The sequence below is a fragment of the Natrix helvetica genome (genome assembly GCF_964273705.1).
Source record: "Natrix helvetica genome assembly, chromosome: 4".
Classification (NCBI taxonomy): domain Eukaryota; kingdom Metazoa; phylum Chordata; class Lepidosauria; order Squamata; family Natricidae; genus Natrix; species Natrix helvetica.
In genome coordinates this window covers 1,807,781-1,825,177 of record NC_138550.1, presented here as the reverse complement: position 1 = coordinate 1,825,177, position 17,397 = coordinate 1,807,781, and the positions used below count along the sequence as shown (strand labels likewise).

General features: G+C 49.9%; 1 protein-coding gene across 1 annotated transcript; it reads left to right on the top strand.

Annotated features, from left to right (window-relative positions):
* Positions 1-493: 493 nt before the first annotated feature.
* RNF169 (ring finger protein 169) lies at positions 494-15,405 on the top strand. Its single transcript, XM_081951658.1, has 6 exons — positions 494-690; positions 7,049-7,125; positions 7,986-8,129; positions 9,927-10,039; positions 11,020-11,107; positions 12,872-15,405. The coding sequence occupies exons 1-6, from the start codon at positions 507-509 to the stop codon at positions 14,039-14,041; spliced, it is 1,776 nt and encodes a 591-aa protein (XP_081807784.1). The 5' UTR covers positions 494-506; the 3' UTR covers positions 14,042-15,405.
* The last annotated feature ends 1,992 nt before the right edge of the window (positions 15,406-17,397 follow it).

Here is a 17,397-nt window from a genome sequence, read left to right as displayed (position 1 = left end):
ATACAACGAAATTGGTTTTATACTCACCGGTGCAAAATTATAACAAACGAAAAAAGAAAGAAAAAAAAACCTAACGTGCATGGAGTGATTTATTGATTTAGGTTACAGATGTAATTTTTATTTCATTTCTCAAAAAGTCTCCATTGTGGGTTCTGCTTTGGCACTGTGACAGTTTATGTTGGATGCTTTAAACGAATGAGAGAGAGAGGAGGGGTAATTATATAGATATGCAAAAGATACGTGTCACAAAGGCGTAACGTTATGCACACGTGAAACAGACCCGCGTCCATCCAGCCTTCGGGGACGCGTCAGGCTCCACCTCTTCGGCAGGGCGGAGTGGGGGGGGAAGCAAAAGACACGTCGCGCGCGGAGGCCAGTGCTCATGAATATTCAGGAAGAGGCGTGGCCACCCGCCCGATGCAGGGGCGCGCTTTGCCAGGGCCGCTCATGAATATGGAGCAGGGGGCGTGGGCGGCTCCCCCCCGCCCTCCTCCCGCCGGGAGAAGATGGCGGCGGCGGTGGGGCCGAGCGGGCGTGCCGCGGGCTCGTCGGTTCCGCAGCTACGACGAGGCCGAGGTCGGCGGCGTCGGGACGAGGCCGTCCCCGCAGACGACGACGGAGACCCGGAGAGCCCTGCGCGGCGCTCGGCCCAGCGGGAGGGCCCCGCCGGAGTTCCGGGCCCTCCGCGAGGTGCGTGGCCGACGTAACGTGTGAATGGACGCGCGTCGACGTGGCGGCGGGGGGGGGGGAAAGGAGCGGGAAGCGCGCCCATTGGTTGCTTTTGAAATGGGGCGTGGCGGCCGGGTTCGCGTGAAGGCGGGCCGAGAGGCCTCGGGCGGCCGCCGGCCTTCCCATCATCCGCGGCCATCCTACGATCAGAAGAGGGCGGAGGGGGACCCGCGGGCATCCGCGCGTCCGTCGAAGGGGTCGTGGGGATCCCACGGCGGTCTTTCCCGGATTTGTTTGCCGCCGAGCCCGTGTTCGCGTTGGCAAACTTGGCACGCTTGTGAAGGCAGCGGTGGTTGTGTGAATGCGCGCTTGCTGCCCCTGAAGGACGTCCACGTGAAAAGAGGCATAGATCTGCCGAGTGTTGTCTGGATGGGAGGCTTTTATAGCTGACCGAGATTTGGGGTTGGGCTTTGTGTGTCCAAAACAGCGTTTCTCAACCTTGGCAACTTGATGATGAGTGGACTACAACTCCCAGACTCCCCCAGCCGTCAGAGATGGGATAAAGAGCCCTCCCCAGCCCCTCCCCCACCACAGCTGGCTGGTGCATTCTGGGAGTTGAAGTCCTTCAAGCAGCCAAGGTTGAGAAATACAAGTAGTCCTCGACATCTGACCACATTGCTGATGCTAAGTGAGACAGTTGTTCAGTGAGTTTCACCCAATTTTACGACCTTTCGTGCCACAGTGATGAAGTGAATCCCAGCAGTTGTAAAACACGGTTCTTAAGCGAATCTGGTTTCCCCGGTGACTTTGGCTTGTCACAAAACGGAATCTCACGATCCTGGGATACTGCGACCGTCATAAATACGAAACCAGTTGCCAAGCGTCTGAATTTGGATCATAGGGCTGGAGATTCCCCCAGTGGTCGTAAGTGTGAAAAGCAGTCCTAAGTCACTTTTTCCAGCGCCGTTGTAAATTTGAATGGTCACTAAATGAACTTGTTAGTCAAGGACTACCTATACTGATACGGACCCAGTATTTGAGTCATGCTGGCTAAGGGGATTCTGGGAGTTGAATTCCACCCGTACTAAAGCGTCCTGGCTGAGGAATTCTGGGAGCTGAAGTCCAGAAGTGGCCTTGCTCTGACAATGTTGAGGTCATCTTGGTGGGACCCTTATGATGGGGAGGACCACTTCCTGGCACCCAGAGAAAAAACAGGAAGCAAATATGGCTGGGGCCTGAGGGATTCTGGGAGTTGAAGTTTACAATTCTTAAAACAGCCAAAACACTGGTTTAGAGAGCAAATGCAACCTTGGTTGTGAAGCGTAGTACGTTTTGATTGCTGTAATACAGGCAACTTTAAGACGGGTGGACTTCAACTCCCAGAGTCCCCCAGCCACAATTGCTTCCTGTTCCTCTCTGGATCATAGCTGGCTGGGGAATTCTGAAGTCCACATGTCTTAACATCGCCTAGTTTGGAGACCCTTGTCCTGACTACCATCGCGGTGGGACCCTTGCCAGACTCAGGGCCCCCTCCCTAGATCTTGGGTGGGCCAGAAGTCTCTCTTCCAGATTTTCTAACTTCACTGCCGGTAGTAGCTGGTTCTCCTCCGTGTTTCTTGAAAGGACTTTCATGGTCCTTCCACCATCAGAGTCTTCTGCACACCTGATAATTGGGCCAAAGTCACCCAATCTTTCATGGCTGAGGCAGGACTAGAACTCACTGTCTCCTGGTGATTGGCCCAAAGTCACTGAGCTGGCTTCCATGCCTAAGGTAGAACTAAAACTCACCATCTCCTGATAATTGGGCCAAAGTCACCCAGCTGGCTTTCATGCCTAAGGCAGGACTAGAATTCACCATCCCCTGGTGATCGGCCCCAGGTCACGCAGCTGCCTTTCCCGCCAAAGGTGGGACTAGAACTCCCAGCCTCCCGTTTTCTACCCTGGTGCCTTAATTCCCCGACCAGAGTAGTTCTGACAATTAATATTCCCAATGAATGTTCCACTCACAAGCGAAGGCCGCACCATTTCCTCCATCCCTGGGTTCTGATCTGGGATGCCCACTACCTTTGGTGTTCTTTTGAGGGTGTAGTAGCTGGTTTGATTCTTATCTCGGGCTCCTGCTATGTGCTACCCAGGATCCTCCGGGCTGTTGTAACTAAATAAATAATAAAATCTTGCTTTTCCAGAAAACAAGCAGGGAAGCCAGGATGACTCACAGGGGGAGAGTTTGCAAACGGCAAAATAAATTTGGCGTGGAGGTTTTTAGTCTAATCTTGGTTTGAAAAAAAGGCACGCACACAAAAGAGGGAGGGAGGGAGAGGGGGAGGTCAGGCAGGGCACCTAGGGAGTGCCAGGGAGAACATTTGTGTGTTTCGTGGCACCTTTTGGCTCTACCTGGGTCAAGATTTCCGATGGAACGGCATGCAGGATTGGCAAAATTCTCTCTCTCTGCCTCTTTAAAAATAACTGGTAAGCATGAGTCACCTTGCCGTGGGAGCTGGAAAACAGGACAGCGGAAGAAAAAATCGGGCCTTCCAGAGATGAGGTCCCTGCCCTAAGTAACCACACAACAATGCCCCACGCTAACACGGCAACAAATTGAACAATCCCTCCTAAGAGATCTAAAAGATGCAAAGAAAAACCCAAAAACAAACCATCAACAAGAGACATTCTGGTGTCATACTTTAGGGCAGTGTTTCTCAAACTTGGCGACTTTAAGTCCTGTGGACTTCAACTCCCAGAATTCCCCAGCCAGCTATGCTGGCTGGGGGATTCTGGGAGTTGAAGTCCACAGGACTTAAAGTTGCCAAGTTTGAGAAACACTGCTTTAGGGGCTATAACTGCAGTGCAGCGTCTTAAAAGGAGGAGGACAATTGGCTTGGAAATGGGCGAGGGAGGGGCTCGGCGGGCTACCCCCACAGGGAGGTAGAGAACGCCCCCCCTTCCTCTATGAAATAACCACGGGTAAATCCCACTACCAATAGAAGAGAATCTGGGTAGATCAGGGTGGAAAACTGGATCCTTGGTGCTCTCTGAGTTTGGTGGTTTTCTTGTGGACGTTTCATGACCCAACTAGGGAACATCATCAGTACTAGAAGGGAGTGGGTGTGTGGAGAAGAGGAGCAGGAGGACTGTGGGGTCCTTGGAGCTCCCTGAGCTTGGTGGTTTTCTTGTGGACGTTTCATGACTCAACTAGGGAACATCATCAATGCTAGAGGAGGAGAAAGGAAAAAAGAGGAAGAATGAGAAGGAAGAGAAGGAGGAGGATTGTGGGGTCCTTGGTATTCTCTCAGCTTGTTTTATTGCAGACATTTCATGACCCAACTTGGGAATCAGTGCTGCAGGAGGAGGAGAAAGTAAAAAAAAGAGGAAGGAGAAAGGAGGAGGAGATGGAGAAGAAGGAGGAAAAGGAGAAGGAAAACGGGAAGGATTGTAGACTCCTTAGTGTTCTCTCAGCTTGGTTTCTTGCGGACGTTTCATGACCCAACTAGGGAACATCATCAGTGCTAGAAGGGAGTGGGGTTTGCAGAGAGGAGGAGGAGGACTGTGGGGTGGGTGGTTTTCTCGCGGATGTTTCATAACCCTACTAGGTAACATCATCAGTGTGCAACAATGTCATTATGAGTGCAAGTGAAGCTCTGCGAATTGAGTGGCTTTCCAGATGTTTTGGCTCAGGTCTTCTCTGCTGCACCCCCCCCCCCCCCCGATTTTACGTAAACATTGCTTTACCCTAAACCAGGTTTTCTAAAGTCAGGCCAGGGGGTCCCACCCATCAGCCGAGATCTCCCTCCACATTCCTGACTTAGGGCTGCCTGCTTCTCCCCCCCCCCCCCGGGCGCCAGGGCCATGTGCTTCTCCTTGAAAACAAACACACCCACGTCCTCCGTTGAAACACACCCGTTTCGTAACAAAATCCGTGCATGGAACCTTTCTCTTTCCGGATGGCTCCAGAGAGCGTGCAGAGAGATTGATCCTGGGGTTGGGGAGGGCTGTCTCCTTTGTAAGTTTCTTCTGCTTGAGCGAGGAGACACCGAGAAATCTTTTGGGGGTGACTTTGTCCTCTGTCTCTTTGCAAGAAACAAATTTGACCTGGCCTTGGTCCACAGGAGCGAGTGCGAATTCTAATATCTCAGTATTTCAATATGAATGAGTCAAATTATTTTCCAAAGCCCCCGAAGGCAGGACAAGAAACAATGGATGGAAACTAATCAAGGAGGGAAGCAACCTGGCATTATGGAGAAACTTCCTAACAGGGAGGACAATTAACCAGTGGAACAGCTTGCCACCAGAGGTTGTGGGCGCTCCATCCTTGGAGGCTTTTAAGAAGAGACTGGACAGCCACCTGTCTGGAGTGGTATAGGATCTCCTGCTCAAGCAGGAGGGTTGGACTTGAAGACCTCCGAGGTCCCTTCCAACTCTGTTGTTCTGCACAACTCCAGAAATTGTGGTTGACAAAAAATAGGATGAACAATTGCAGGAATTGGGCATGTTTAATCTAATGAAAAGAAGGCGATGGGGTGACGTGAGAGCACCAGTATCAAGAAGAGACAGAACTAGTAATAGGGTCTCCTGCCTAAATACGGGGTTGGACTAGAAGACCTCCAAGGTCCCTTCCAACTCTATTATTCTATATCCTGTTCAGTCCTGAAGCCCTTGAAGGCACAGGAGGTAGAGTTTCCATTAGGGAGGGGGGCCTTGAGGAATTTGGGTAGGGGGCGTCGTTCCCAAACCGGTTGGCCTGGAAAAAGATCTTCGTCCCAACACTGAAGTTTTGACTTTGTTAGAAGTTTGTACAATTGGACACATTTTCCTGCGTATGTCAGGGTTCCAAATAGCATCCAAAAGTGAATCAGAGTCCGAGGCAAAGGATTCCTCAAAAGTTCCAATTGATGGAGAGAGCCATGTTGGCACCTCTGGGAAAACTCAAATCTGAAAGCTTCCTGGTTTCCCCCACCCAGTTGAAAGTTCATGATCTTGCATCCCCACACCCACAAGTCCATCCCATGGTCCAATCTCCCACCGCCACGCTGGCAGCTTCCACCCATCCAGTTCCGGTCAGGTGCAGAGACAAAGGATGACCTTGGCTTTCTAGAAAGAATGTTGTTATGGCTACATATCATCTAACTCTGTACAATCCCATTTCCCCACCATAGAAACTGCATAGTAGAAGAATAGAAAGTGTGGCAGGCCAACGATCCCAAAAGGAAAGATGGCTGCAGGCCTGACGGTGTCATTTTCGACCTGCAGCTTAGCTGGATGGGTAGATGTGGTTCTAAGCGGGTAATACATGGGACCCAGGTAGTCCTCAACTTACGACCCTTCAGTTAGTTAATGTCCATTCCAAATGACAGCACTACGATATCCCGGTGGCCCCTGGCTCACTTTTATGATGCCTGCCGTATCCCCGGGGTTACACGATCGCCATTGTTGACCTTCCCAAAGGACTCCCAGCCGGGCAAAGTCAGTGAGAGAAGGCCGATTCGCTTAATGACCGCAGTGAAAAAGGGTTGCAAAAATCTGGAATGCGGTCGTGTCATGGCTCACCTAATGACTGCATTGCTTAGGTTTGCTCAGGTTTCCACTCTCCACTGTGGTCGAAAGTTGAGGACTAGCTCCTTGTAGGGGGTTGTCTTTTGGCAGCAGATGTGAAATGCTCAATATTTATCCCAGGGTGGATTGATTTAAATCAAGTTGATTTAAATCACAATTTAAATCACTAGTCAAAAGGGAGGAACTGGGCATGTCTAGTTTAATAGAAAGAAGGTCTAGGGGAGACATGATAGGAGTCTTCCAATATGTCAGGGGTTGCCCCAAAGAAGAGGGAGTCAAACTATTCTCCAAGGCACCTGAGGGCAGGAGAAGAAGCAATGGGTGGAAACTAATCAAGGAGAGAAGCAACTTAGGATAAACTTCCTGACAGTGAGAACAATGAATCAGTGGAACAGAAGTTGTGAATGCCCCAACACTGGAAGTCTTTAAGAAGATGTTGGATAGCCATTTGTCTGGAACGGTAGAGGGTCTCCTGCCTAGGCAGGGGGTTGGACTAGGAGATCTGCTATTGTATTATATTGATTTAAATCAACTCGATTTAAATCATAATTTTTAAAGAGCAGCTGTCGTCTCTGTCCCACAGCAACTCACCAACAGTCCCGATATTGCAGACCCTACAGCTTCACTACGTAACTAAGTTCCGCTTCATGCTGAATAAATTATTAATGTGTCTTAAATAGAAAAAACTGGTTAGATAAGATTTTTACTCCAAAAGCATCTTGTTAAAATAAATGTGATTTTTTTAAAAATCAGATTAAAAAAAAACATTGATTTTTTATCCACCCTGATTTGTCCTCTTTTTTTCCTTTTTTCCTTCTTGTTTTTGTAGATTTTATCTTTAGAACGCCCATCACTTTGGCCAAACACGGAGAAGCTCATGAGGAACATAAAAGCCACTTGCGAAAGGTACGTTGGGCAGGGAACATTTTATTTAATCAATGTATTGTACCTGTAATCCTCGACTTAACAACCGTTCGCTTAGTGGCTGCTCAAAGCTAGAGCATCCCTGGAAAAAAGGACAATTTTTCACACTTACGACCGTCACAGCATCCCCAGGGTCACGATTGAAATGGATGCTTGGCAACCAACCCGTACTTATGACGGTCGCAGTGTCCCGGGGTTATCTCTGGTGACCTTCTAACGAGCAAAGTCAAAGGGGAAAACCAAATTTACTTAACAAGTATGTGACTCACTTAACGGCAGCAACGATTCACTCAACAAGTGTGGGAAGTGGGAATGGATAGATTGACATTGCAAAATTAAACAGAAAGAAGAGGTAGAATATTATCAAACAGGGAATCTATTTTACCAACGGCTGGAAAAAAGCAGTGGAGATTGAGAATGTAAATTCATATTGTTAAGCAAATCAAACACCCGGACAGCACGAGGTTCATTAAGCACCAAGAAATGTAATTAATAGAAAATCAGTAATAATAATAATAAAAAAATAAGTGTGGGAAGTCTGGTCGTAGAACGGGGGTCAAACCCATTTAACCACTTAGCCATGGCGAACAATTGTTGGTCGAGGGGAAATTCCTAAAACTTTTACCTCCATAGACTCTGGCAATTTTGGCCACCGACTCCTGATTAAGTTTCGATTCAAAGCATCGGAAAGGACAGGGGGAGGATCGCCCCGTGAGTAAAAGACCGAGACGTGAAAAGGGGATTCCCGGTTTACACAATCGACACAAATTCTCATCCGGAGGGACTTTTGCTGCTGCTGCTGCTGTTCCTTTTTAATCACAAGATCAAAATTTGCTTCCTAGCTGAGACATGAAAAACGGCAAGAAGAGAAAACGGCGGAGGATTTTACTCACAAGCTGATGGCGGACAACACTGAAGTGGACAGGAGGAGGACGGACGACCGAAAGAAAGAGGAAGCCCTTATGGCCAGAGTGAGCCACGAACGTGTAAGTGTTGTGGCCTGTCGCCCACCGGCACCTCCAGCAGCCAAATCGGAGGAGGAGGCGTTGGCGTCAGGGTCAGCATCGGGGCAACCTGAGAGCTCTGAGGGGGAAGAGGGAGTGGAGCGGGCACAAGAGAGGGGGTGGGTGGGCCGGCCGTCAGCCTTCAGTTGGATCGTCAACAACCCCCCGGTGTGGAGGTGGCTGATGAGGAAGAACAGCTGGGTCCAGGGCCTGATGTGTGGATGTGCAAAAGACAGAGGAGAGGAGAGCAGTGGAAATCTATGGGCTGGTCCTTGGGACGGAAGAGTCACCGCTTCTAGTGAAGCCCCACCCTAGCTCTGGGGATCAAAGGCAGGGGGTGGAGATGAATAGTTGTGGCAGAGGAGAGGAGAGCAGTGGAAATCTATGGGCCGGTCCTTGGGACAGAAGAGCCACCGCTGCTAGTGAAGCCCCACTCTAGCTTTGGGGATAAAAGACAGGGGGCGGAGATGAATAGATGTGGCAGACAATTATTCATCTTCCAGATGGACGGATGGACTTGTTAGCCTGAAAAAAGCTGGAGGCTGATTGGGAAGAGGGTTTAATGGTGAAGCAGAAGCATCTGGGGGATTCTGGGGCAGCTGAGCACATGGAGTTGAGAGTGAGGGCTGTTTATACCTTCTCTTGGGCTTTGCACTTGAGCCTCCTGTTCCCGTGCAAGAACCTGTATTCTATTGGCTGTTGTCAGACTCCCACGGGACCACGTAGGGATCATGTTTGCTGGGTGATGCAAAGGAGAGTGTGCCATGTGGTGGGAGAGGGGCTGCTAGACGGGTTAATCCTATGACGCCCTGGAGCAGGGGTGTCAAACTCGACTTCACTGAGGGCCGCCTCAGGATTGTGTTTGACCTCGGGGAGGGGGGCGGGGCCAGCTCAACGTCACTCGTGTCAGGGGTGCCTGTAACCGAAGCGCTCCGCCAGAGGAAACGGGCTCCCGAGCTCCATTTTTGGCTTGGATGGCCTCTTACAACCCTCTGCCAGCAAAAACACAGTGCCAGGGAGTTCCAAATAGCATGACCTTGGCTTTCTAGAAAGAACGTTGTTATGGCTACATCGCATCTAACTCCGTACAATCCCCCCTCCCGTTTTTCCACCAAAGAAAATGAATAGTAGAAAGTATAGCAGGCCAAAGACCCAAAAGAAAAGATGGCTGCAGGCCTGACACATAGTTCGTGAGGGCCCCGCTGCGGGCTGGTCCTTCGCTATTTCCTTCGCTAGTTTTCTCCCATCCCTCTTTCTTTCTTTCTTTCTTTCTTTCTTTCTTTCTTTCTTTCTTTCTTTCTTTCTCTTTCTTTCTTTCTTTCTTCTTCTCTCTCTCCCTTCCCTCCCTTTTTTCTCCCATCCCTTCCTTTCTTCCTTCCTTTCTTTCTTTCTTTCCTTCCTTCTTTCTTTTTTCTTTCTTTCTTTCTTTCTTTCTTTCTTTCTTTCTTTCTTTCTTTCTTTCTTTCTTTCTTTCTTTCTTTCTTCTCTTTTGCAGCAAACCCCCCACCCACTGCTTTTTAAAGCAATTTTTCCCTGCCTATTCGCCCGAACTGGCAGGAAAAAAAATGCTTTAAAAAGCGGGAAGAAAGCTTCCAAAAATCACGCAGCTCACAGCTGAGTCGGGCGAACCTTGGAAGCTTTTCCTTTTTTTCCCACTACTGGTTTGCAGGACAATCGTCCCAACCGGTTGGGTGAACCGGGCCAAACCGCGAGGATTTCACCCCTGGGTGCTGTGCTTGCCATACTTTTACATCCTGGTTTTTCTTGGCTTCCCGCCAGTTTCCCGAGTGCCTGTCGGATTCTGAAAACGAAGAACCTTTCCAGTGCCGTCCGGTCTATCGGTCAGCTTTTGTCTCCAAGGGCAGCGGCTACTCCGTCGCTTTGCTGGCCGGGTGAGTTTCTCCGGCATTCAGCCATAACGGATCAGGGAAAAATTCAGTTCAACATTAGGGAGGATGGCCTCTATGACACCAGGATATAATTTAAACCCTTTCGTAATTAATGATGATGGATCCTGGCTTCTCCTCGAAGTATACTTCTTGAATAAGCAAAAATAAACCCCAGGCATGATCTAATAAAAAACATTTTAATATAAAAGAAAACAAAAATACACACTTGCTAACTGAATTAATCACATCTTGGCAGAGTTCTGTGCCTTCCTCCCTTGGCAGGCGAACAAAAGATCAGAAGTGAAAGTTAAGAAGGAATGTGTGACCTGCGCAGTAAATCATTGCCGATAAGAACTGTGACATGCGCAATAAATCTCGGCACAGCTAGCAAACCAATTAAACGCAGTGACACTCTAAATGTAATAAATAAAGGAATACGTTTTTAAAAGCAGGTTGGTTTTCAGAAGAATGACTGACTAAACAGCAGACAGTCCTCGGCTTACGACCACAGCCGAGCCCCCAATTTCCATTGCTAAGCAAGACATTTGTTAAGTCAGCCTTGTCCTGTTTTATGACCTTTCTTGCCACCATTGTTAAGTGAATCACTGCTGTTGTTAGGCGAATCACACGGTTGTTAAGTGAATCGGGCTTCCCCATGGTCGCAAAAGGGGATCACATGACTCCGGGACACAGCAACGGTCATAAATACGAACCACTTGCCCAGCCTCTGAATTTTGATGACGTGATAGTGGGAGATGCTGCGACGGTCATATGTCTGAAAAACGGTCATAAGTCCCTTTTTTCATTGCTGCTCTAACTTTGGTCCCTAAATGAACTGTGGACTACCTGTTTCTCAAAGGACAGGCTGGTGTTTAAATAATAGCAATAAAGAATGATTTTTGCAGGCTTAAATAAAGTGGATAACATTATTTTTCCCCCACCTTTTTTTTTTCCTTCCTCCAAAATCTCCGTACAAATTTCAGCTCCAAAGTCGAAAGGAGTCAAAGTTGCAACGATACTCTGGGAAATCGATCGAAGAGCAGGCAGAGATCGGTTCCTGTTAGAACAAAGGTACCGGATCTTTCGGACACCTGGAGAAAATCACGGCTGTCTAAACAAAAAGTCTCAAATCTATATAAAAATGGCTGTATGTGTGTGTTTGTGTGTCCCAGCATAACTCTGGAGCCCCTCGAGCAATTTCAACCAAACTTGGTACACAGATGACTTACTCTCTGGAAACAAAGACTGTGGGGGGGGGGGGGTAAGGCACCCCTAAAACCCCTCTGTGTGTGTGTGTTCTGTTATGATACAGCCTGTTGTGCCGTAAAATGGCTTCTACTGTACTGCCATAAAATGGCCTCTACTGTGCAGCCCAGTGGAGTTGCCATGGTAACGGCTTCACAGTCCTCCACAAGGGGGCGCCCTCTGGTAAGGGGGAAAATCCAACAGTAGAAATTTCATTCGGTCCAGACATTTTTCCCCCTATAAATAAATACTCGGACGATGGTGGGGTTATCAGCTAGTTTTCCTCTTTAAAAAAAAGGATATAAACCGTGTATCTGAAAGCCCTCGACGTGAGACTGGGATGAAGCCCGCCCATCGTTGTAAAATGGGTCAACTGTGCAACTAGTCTGATTTTAGGACCCTTTTCGCAGTGGTTGGGAAGTCATTAAGCGAACCAACCATTCACTATAGGTTGGATTTTACTGAAAACTTGAAGCAAAGTAAGTTTTGGCCAAAAAACGGAACTGTGTAAAATGCAGTCACGTGACTGTGGGATCCCTCTCTTTAATAATTTAATTAATCTTTAATTTTGTGGGAAAGATGATACGAATCAACACTCTGGTCCTCCTCTCCTCTTTCGCCTCCTTGTTCTGAATGTATCTTCCATTTTTCTGTCTCAAGGGGGATTTTTTATCAGGAGGCGACTGGACTTTCTGTGTTTTTCTTTTGAAGACGTTTTGCTTCTCATCCCAGAAGCTTCTTCAGCTCTGACTGGATGGTGGGGAAGGGAAGGATTGACTCTCCTTGCAGACAGCTGGTCCTTTGCATCCTTTGAGAGGGTCCCTGAGGCCACTTGGAGGTTTTAACTGTGTCCTCAGGGTCCCCTGAGTGGTGCAAATGGTTCCTGTAGTCTGCAATTTCCCCCCCTCTGGAAATCCATTCCTACTCCCACCCCACATTCCAAGGGTCTTCACCCCAAATTGCGTAGCTCAAAGTCTGTAGAGATTCTCTGTCATCCAGGATGTCCCAAAGGTGCTTTTTTTCAAGAGTCAACTGGATTTTCTCTTTTTCTTTGAAGACGTTTCGCTTGTCATCCAAGAAGCTTCTTCAGCTCTGACTGGATGGTGGGGAAGGGAAGGATTGATGCTCCTTGCAGACAGCTGGTCCTTTGCATCCCTTTAGAGGGTCCTTGAGGCCACTTGGAGGTTTCTCTCTGGGTCCCCTGAATGGTACAAATGGGTGCGGAGCCAACAGTGAAGGGACACAGGGCAGAAAACATCCTGCAACCAAGAAGGCTCCACACCCATTTGCACCACTTGGGGGACCCTGAGGACACAGCTAAAACCTCCAGGTGGCCTCAAGGACCCTCTGAAAGGATGCAAAGGACCAGCTGTCTGCAAGGAGAGTCAACCCTTCCCTTCCCCACCATCCAGTCAGAGCTGATGAAGCTTCTTGGAGGAGAAACGAAACGTCTTCAAAGAAAAAAAACCAGAAAGTTCAGTTGCCTCTTGGAAAAAAGCACCTTTGGGACACGAGGACACGGATGACGGAGAACCTCCAGAAACTTCCATTTTGCGGTGCCGTCCCTGACCGAAACGTCTTCTCTTGCAGGCCAACCTTTCTGCTGGTGCCTCCGTTTCCCTCGTGGGCGTCCTTTCCTCCACCCAGAACAACCGCTGCCTCTCTGCTCCGGACCTGACGGCCGAGAAGCGCCCGGTCTCCCACCAGGCGCCCTCTTCGTTCCCGGCCCTGCCCAGGCAGGAGCGCTCCATCAGCCCCGAGAGCAACGACAGCATCTCCGAGGAGCTGAACCATTTCAAGCCCATCGTCTGCTCGCCCTGCACGCCTCCCAAGCAGCTGCCGGACGGGCGTGTGCTCAGCCCCCTCATCATCAAGTCCACCCCCAGGAACCTGACCAGGGCCCTGCAGAAGCCCACCACGTACGAAGCCAGCCCTCGCATCCTGAAGAAGTGGGAACAGATCCTCGAGGAACGTCAGGTCAAAAAGACCCTCTCCAAGGCGACCTTGACCTGCTCGGTTCCCCAGCCGGGTGAAGATTTCCCGCCTCCGAACCTCAACATCCCCCCCAAGTGTCCTCGGCAGATGTCCAGCGATGTCACCTTGCCGGACCCTCTGCCTCCCCCCTCTCTAGCAAAGCTGGACAGTTCCGCAAACGCTCGGAGAGACTCGGAGGCTACGGAGCTGACCCCCAGGGTCCTCCCGCCAAGACCCGCTGAGAAAACCCCCAATTCCAGGATTCCCAAGCTCCCTGAAGCAAAATCGGAGCCGCGGCTGGCTGGGCCGTGCCTTCACTTCGATGCCAAAACGATACCCCGGAATGTCGTCCGAATGAAGCTGGCCTCAGAGAACGGCACTCTCGGGAATCCAGCCGAGCGGAAGCCGCGTAGATACTGGGACGAGAGCGAACTGTGCCGCCTCTCTAATGGCCTCCGTCTCGAGAGGGGGCTTGGCGAAGAGACTCCCTCTCTGCGGCGCGGACAAAAGCGGCCGTGCAAAACCAAGCACCTGGACCCTTCGGTCAAGCGGCTGAGGCCGTCGGTGGGCTGTCGCAAGGGCCCTCCGGCGTCCGACCCGCTGAGACGGCAGCGACGACGGCAGCGTGGCAGGACTGACCAACGACTACAACAGGAGGAGGCCGACAGGCGGCTGGCCGTGCAACTCCAGCGGCAGTTTGAGAGGGAGATCCGGACAGTGGAGAGGCCGAAGGGGCGAGCCGATCAGTATTTCTTGCGGTCTAAGAACGCTGCCGGGGCAAAGTAACCGGTGTTCGCAAGTGAAGCGGCTTTTTCGAGATTTCCCCTGTAGACGTCGCTCGTCAATCTGGCAGAGTTCCGGGGAGCAGGAGTTCTCTCTGGTCGGTGCGGGAGCCGGAAGGAGGCTAAAGTCCAGAGTTTTCTGCCCCCCGCCCCCCAAGGTGACTCCGAGATTATCAATCTCTCTCGCAGTGAAGGCCCCTTCATCTGTTCTTGTCCGGAGTTCAGATCTTGGGTGCCGGTCTGGCTCTCGCTGCCTTGGGATCCGAGTCGTTACGATAACGGGGGTGAAACGACGCTGCGAGGGGCATTTCTAATTTGAGGAGCAGCCCTGCGTGGCTGGGAGGCCTGATGGCAGAATGACGGCTCTGCAATAAAATATATTTGAATCTATGAATACAGGTAGTCCTCGACTTACGACAGGTCGTTTAGTGACCGTTCAAAGTTACAACATGTCTGTAAAAAAGCGACTCGGGATCATTTATCACACTTAACGACCGCCGCAGCATCCCCGTGGTCACATGATCAAAATTGGGACGCTGTTGCGACCGACTCTTATTTATGACGGTCGCGGTGTCCCTGGGAGGTCACAAGATCCACTTTTGCAACCTCCTGACAAACCAAAGTCAATGGGGAAGCCAGATTCACTTAACAACCGTGTAACTAACTTAAAGGTAATGATTCACTTAACAACGGTGACAAGAAAGGTCGCAAAATGGAGCAAAATTAACTGAACAACTGTCCCGCTTACCAACATATATTGTGGATCGTAAGGCGAGAACCACCTGTATTTAAATCAATAATCTATGGTGAAATCTCCAGAAGAGCGAAAGGGAGACTTGATTGCTTTGAGTCCAAACCGACCATCACGGGGCCAGTGAGACCCTTTGGCTGCCTGCTGGGGTATTTCTCCCCCCATTTCCCCCCCACCCAACCTCCCTGGCCCCCCAGCCCCATCAGTCCTTGGTGTGCGGTTGTGTTGCAGCAGTATCAAAACGCACACCCTGCTTTGGGGAAGCAAGGCGCGAAACAAACAGCGCACTTAGCTGTTTTTCACCCCTATGTACGACGAGGCCTCCACAACCAGGTTTAACGTCCCGAATAGAAGCCGCCAAGCCAGGATCCCATCTTGGTTTATTTTTCGCCCAGCCCAGATTGATGCACAAACCCCTTTTGCAAGATGGGACGGTCGCGGAGTCCTCGCCACGACTTTCAGGGTTTCTTTTCCCCCAACGGGGTTGTGTACGTCCCTCCCGAAGGCGGCTTGCGGGATCTGGAAAAATCCTTCTTTTGGGGGCGTTGGAGGAAAACCTGGTGGCGTTTTGTGGCTCGAACCAAATCCATGAATTCTTTTTTTTTTAAACAAAGAAAAGGTTTGGAGTAGTTTTGAGTGGGGGGTTTTGCTTCCAAAAAGGGGGTGAAGGGAGCAGTTTTTTTCAAGCACCTCCAAAGTGGCAACTTGGGCTGACCCACAAGTGGTGGTTAGAAGCTGTTGGTGGCTCAACTTGAGGAGATCCTGGGGCAACAGGATTTAGAATCGGGTGATCTCTGGAACCTGGTTGCATTTCAAAACCACCTTTGGGCCTGCCTGAATCTGGGTGTTCCCCTTTGGCTCCCAGAATGCCCCAGCCAGCGTGAATTCTGGGAGTTGAAGTCCGCATCTTAAATTGGTCAAGCTTTTCAACTTTGGGTGGACTTCAACTCCCAGAATGCCCCAGCCAGCGTGAATTCTGGGAGTTGAAGTTCACCCAAGCTGGCTGAGGTGTTTGGGAATTGAAATCCTTCCTCCAAGCCTGTTGGGGAATTCTGGGAGTTGAAGTCCATTCATGCTGGTTGGGGAATTCAGGGAGTCAAAGACCACCCATGCTGGTGGGGGCATTCTGGGAGTTGAAGTCCACATCTTAAACTGACCAAGATTCTCAACTTTGTGTGGAGTTCAACTCCCAGAATGCCCCCACCAGCATGGGTGGTCTTTGACTCCCTGAATTCCCCAACCAGCATGAATGGACTTCAACTCCCAGAATTCCCCAACACCAGCATGAATTCTGGGAGTTGAAGTCCACCCAAGCTGGCTGAGGTATTCGGGAATTGGAAGTCCTTCCTTCCATGCTGGGAGTTGAACTCCACACTTTTTTCAACTTTCTGTGGACTTCAACTCCCAGAATTCCCCAGGCAGCATGAATTCTGGGAGTTGAAGTCCACATCTTACATTGGTCAAGGTTTTCAACTTTGTGTGGACTTCAACTCCCAGAATTCCCCAGCCAGCATGAATTCTGGGAGTTGAAGTCCACTCAAGCTGACTGAGTTATTCGGGAGTTGGTCCATCCATGCTGGCTGGGGCATGCTGGGAGTTGAAGTCCATACTTAAACTGATCTCAACTTTGTGTGGGCTTCGACTCCCATAATGTCCAGCCAGTGTGAATAACAGCTCCCAGAATTCCCCAGCTGAATTCTGGGAGTTGAAGTCCATGAATAGACTTCAATTCCCAGAATCCCCCAGCCAACAAGATGGCTGAGGAATCCTGGGAGTTGAAGTCCATATTTCTTAAACCTTGCTGTGCTGGGAAATGCAACTTTAGAGACTGGCTTTTGGTGTAATTCCTAACCTCCCCAATTCAAGAGCATATTCTTAACCAGTATTAAAACTACCTTTGGACTCATCCGTTCCTCGCTTGGCCTGGCCTTTGATTTGGATTTGAAGCCTTAGTTTTTGGGGTCTCCCCCCCCCTTTTTTTTTTTTCCCAGTGCCATGGCTTCTTCCGGAGGGCAGCTATGCATTCTGCCATGAAAAGCTGGGGGGGCGGGGGGGTTGCAGGGGGAAGGATTTGGGCAGGACAGGAGTGGCCACCAAGAACTGAAGCTGACCGCAAAACGTTTGTTTAGCTTTTGGGGAATTTTCCCCACGGGACACAACGCCTCCCAAGTGTTTTCTCGGAACTTGTCGGTCAGGAAGGGCGCCCCCAAAATGAGATTTTTGTATTGCATCGATCATCGGTGTTCTTCCTTTTAATTTGCCACGTGGAGATGCCGTCCGTGGAAGCGAAGGAAGGAGAAAGGATAAACCTTAAAAGACTCATAAAATGAACGGATTGTTTCTTCTTATTTTGGAAAGACAGATCTCACCTCGGAGCTGAAGCTGCCAAGAATGCGCTGAATATTTTCAATTTCCACACCTCCAGCAAGACGCCCTCCCAGGACTTGAGCACAGGTAGTCCTCCACTTACGACTATTCATTTAGCGACCTTTTAGAGCCACAAGACTCCTAAAAAATGACTTATGACCGGTTTTCACTCTTACGACCGTCACAGCATCCCCATGATCAAAATTCAGACACTTGGCACCTAACTCGTACTTATGGCAGTC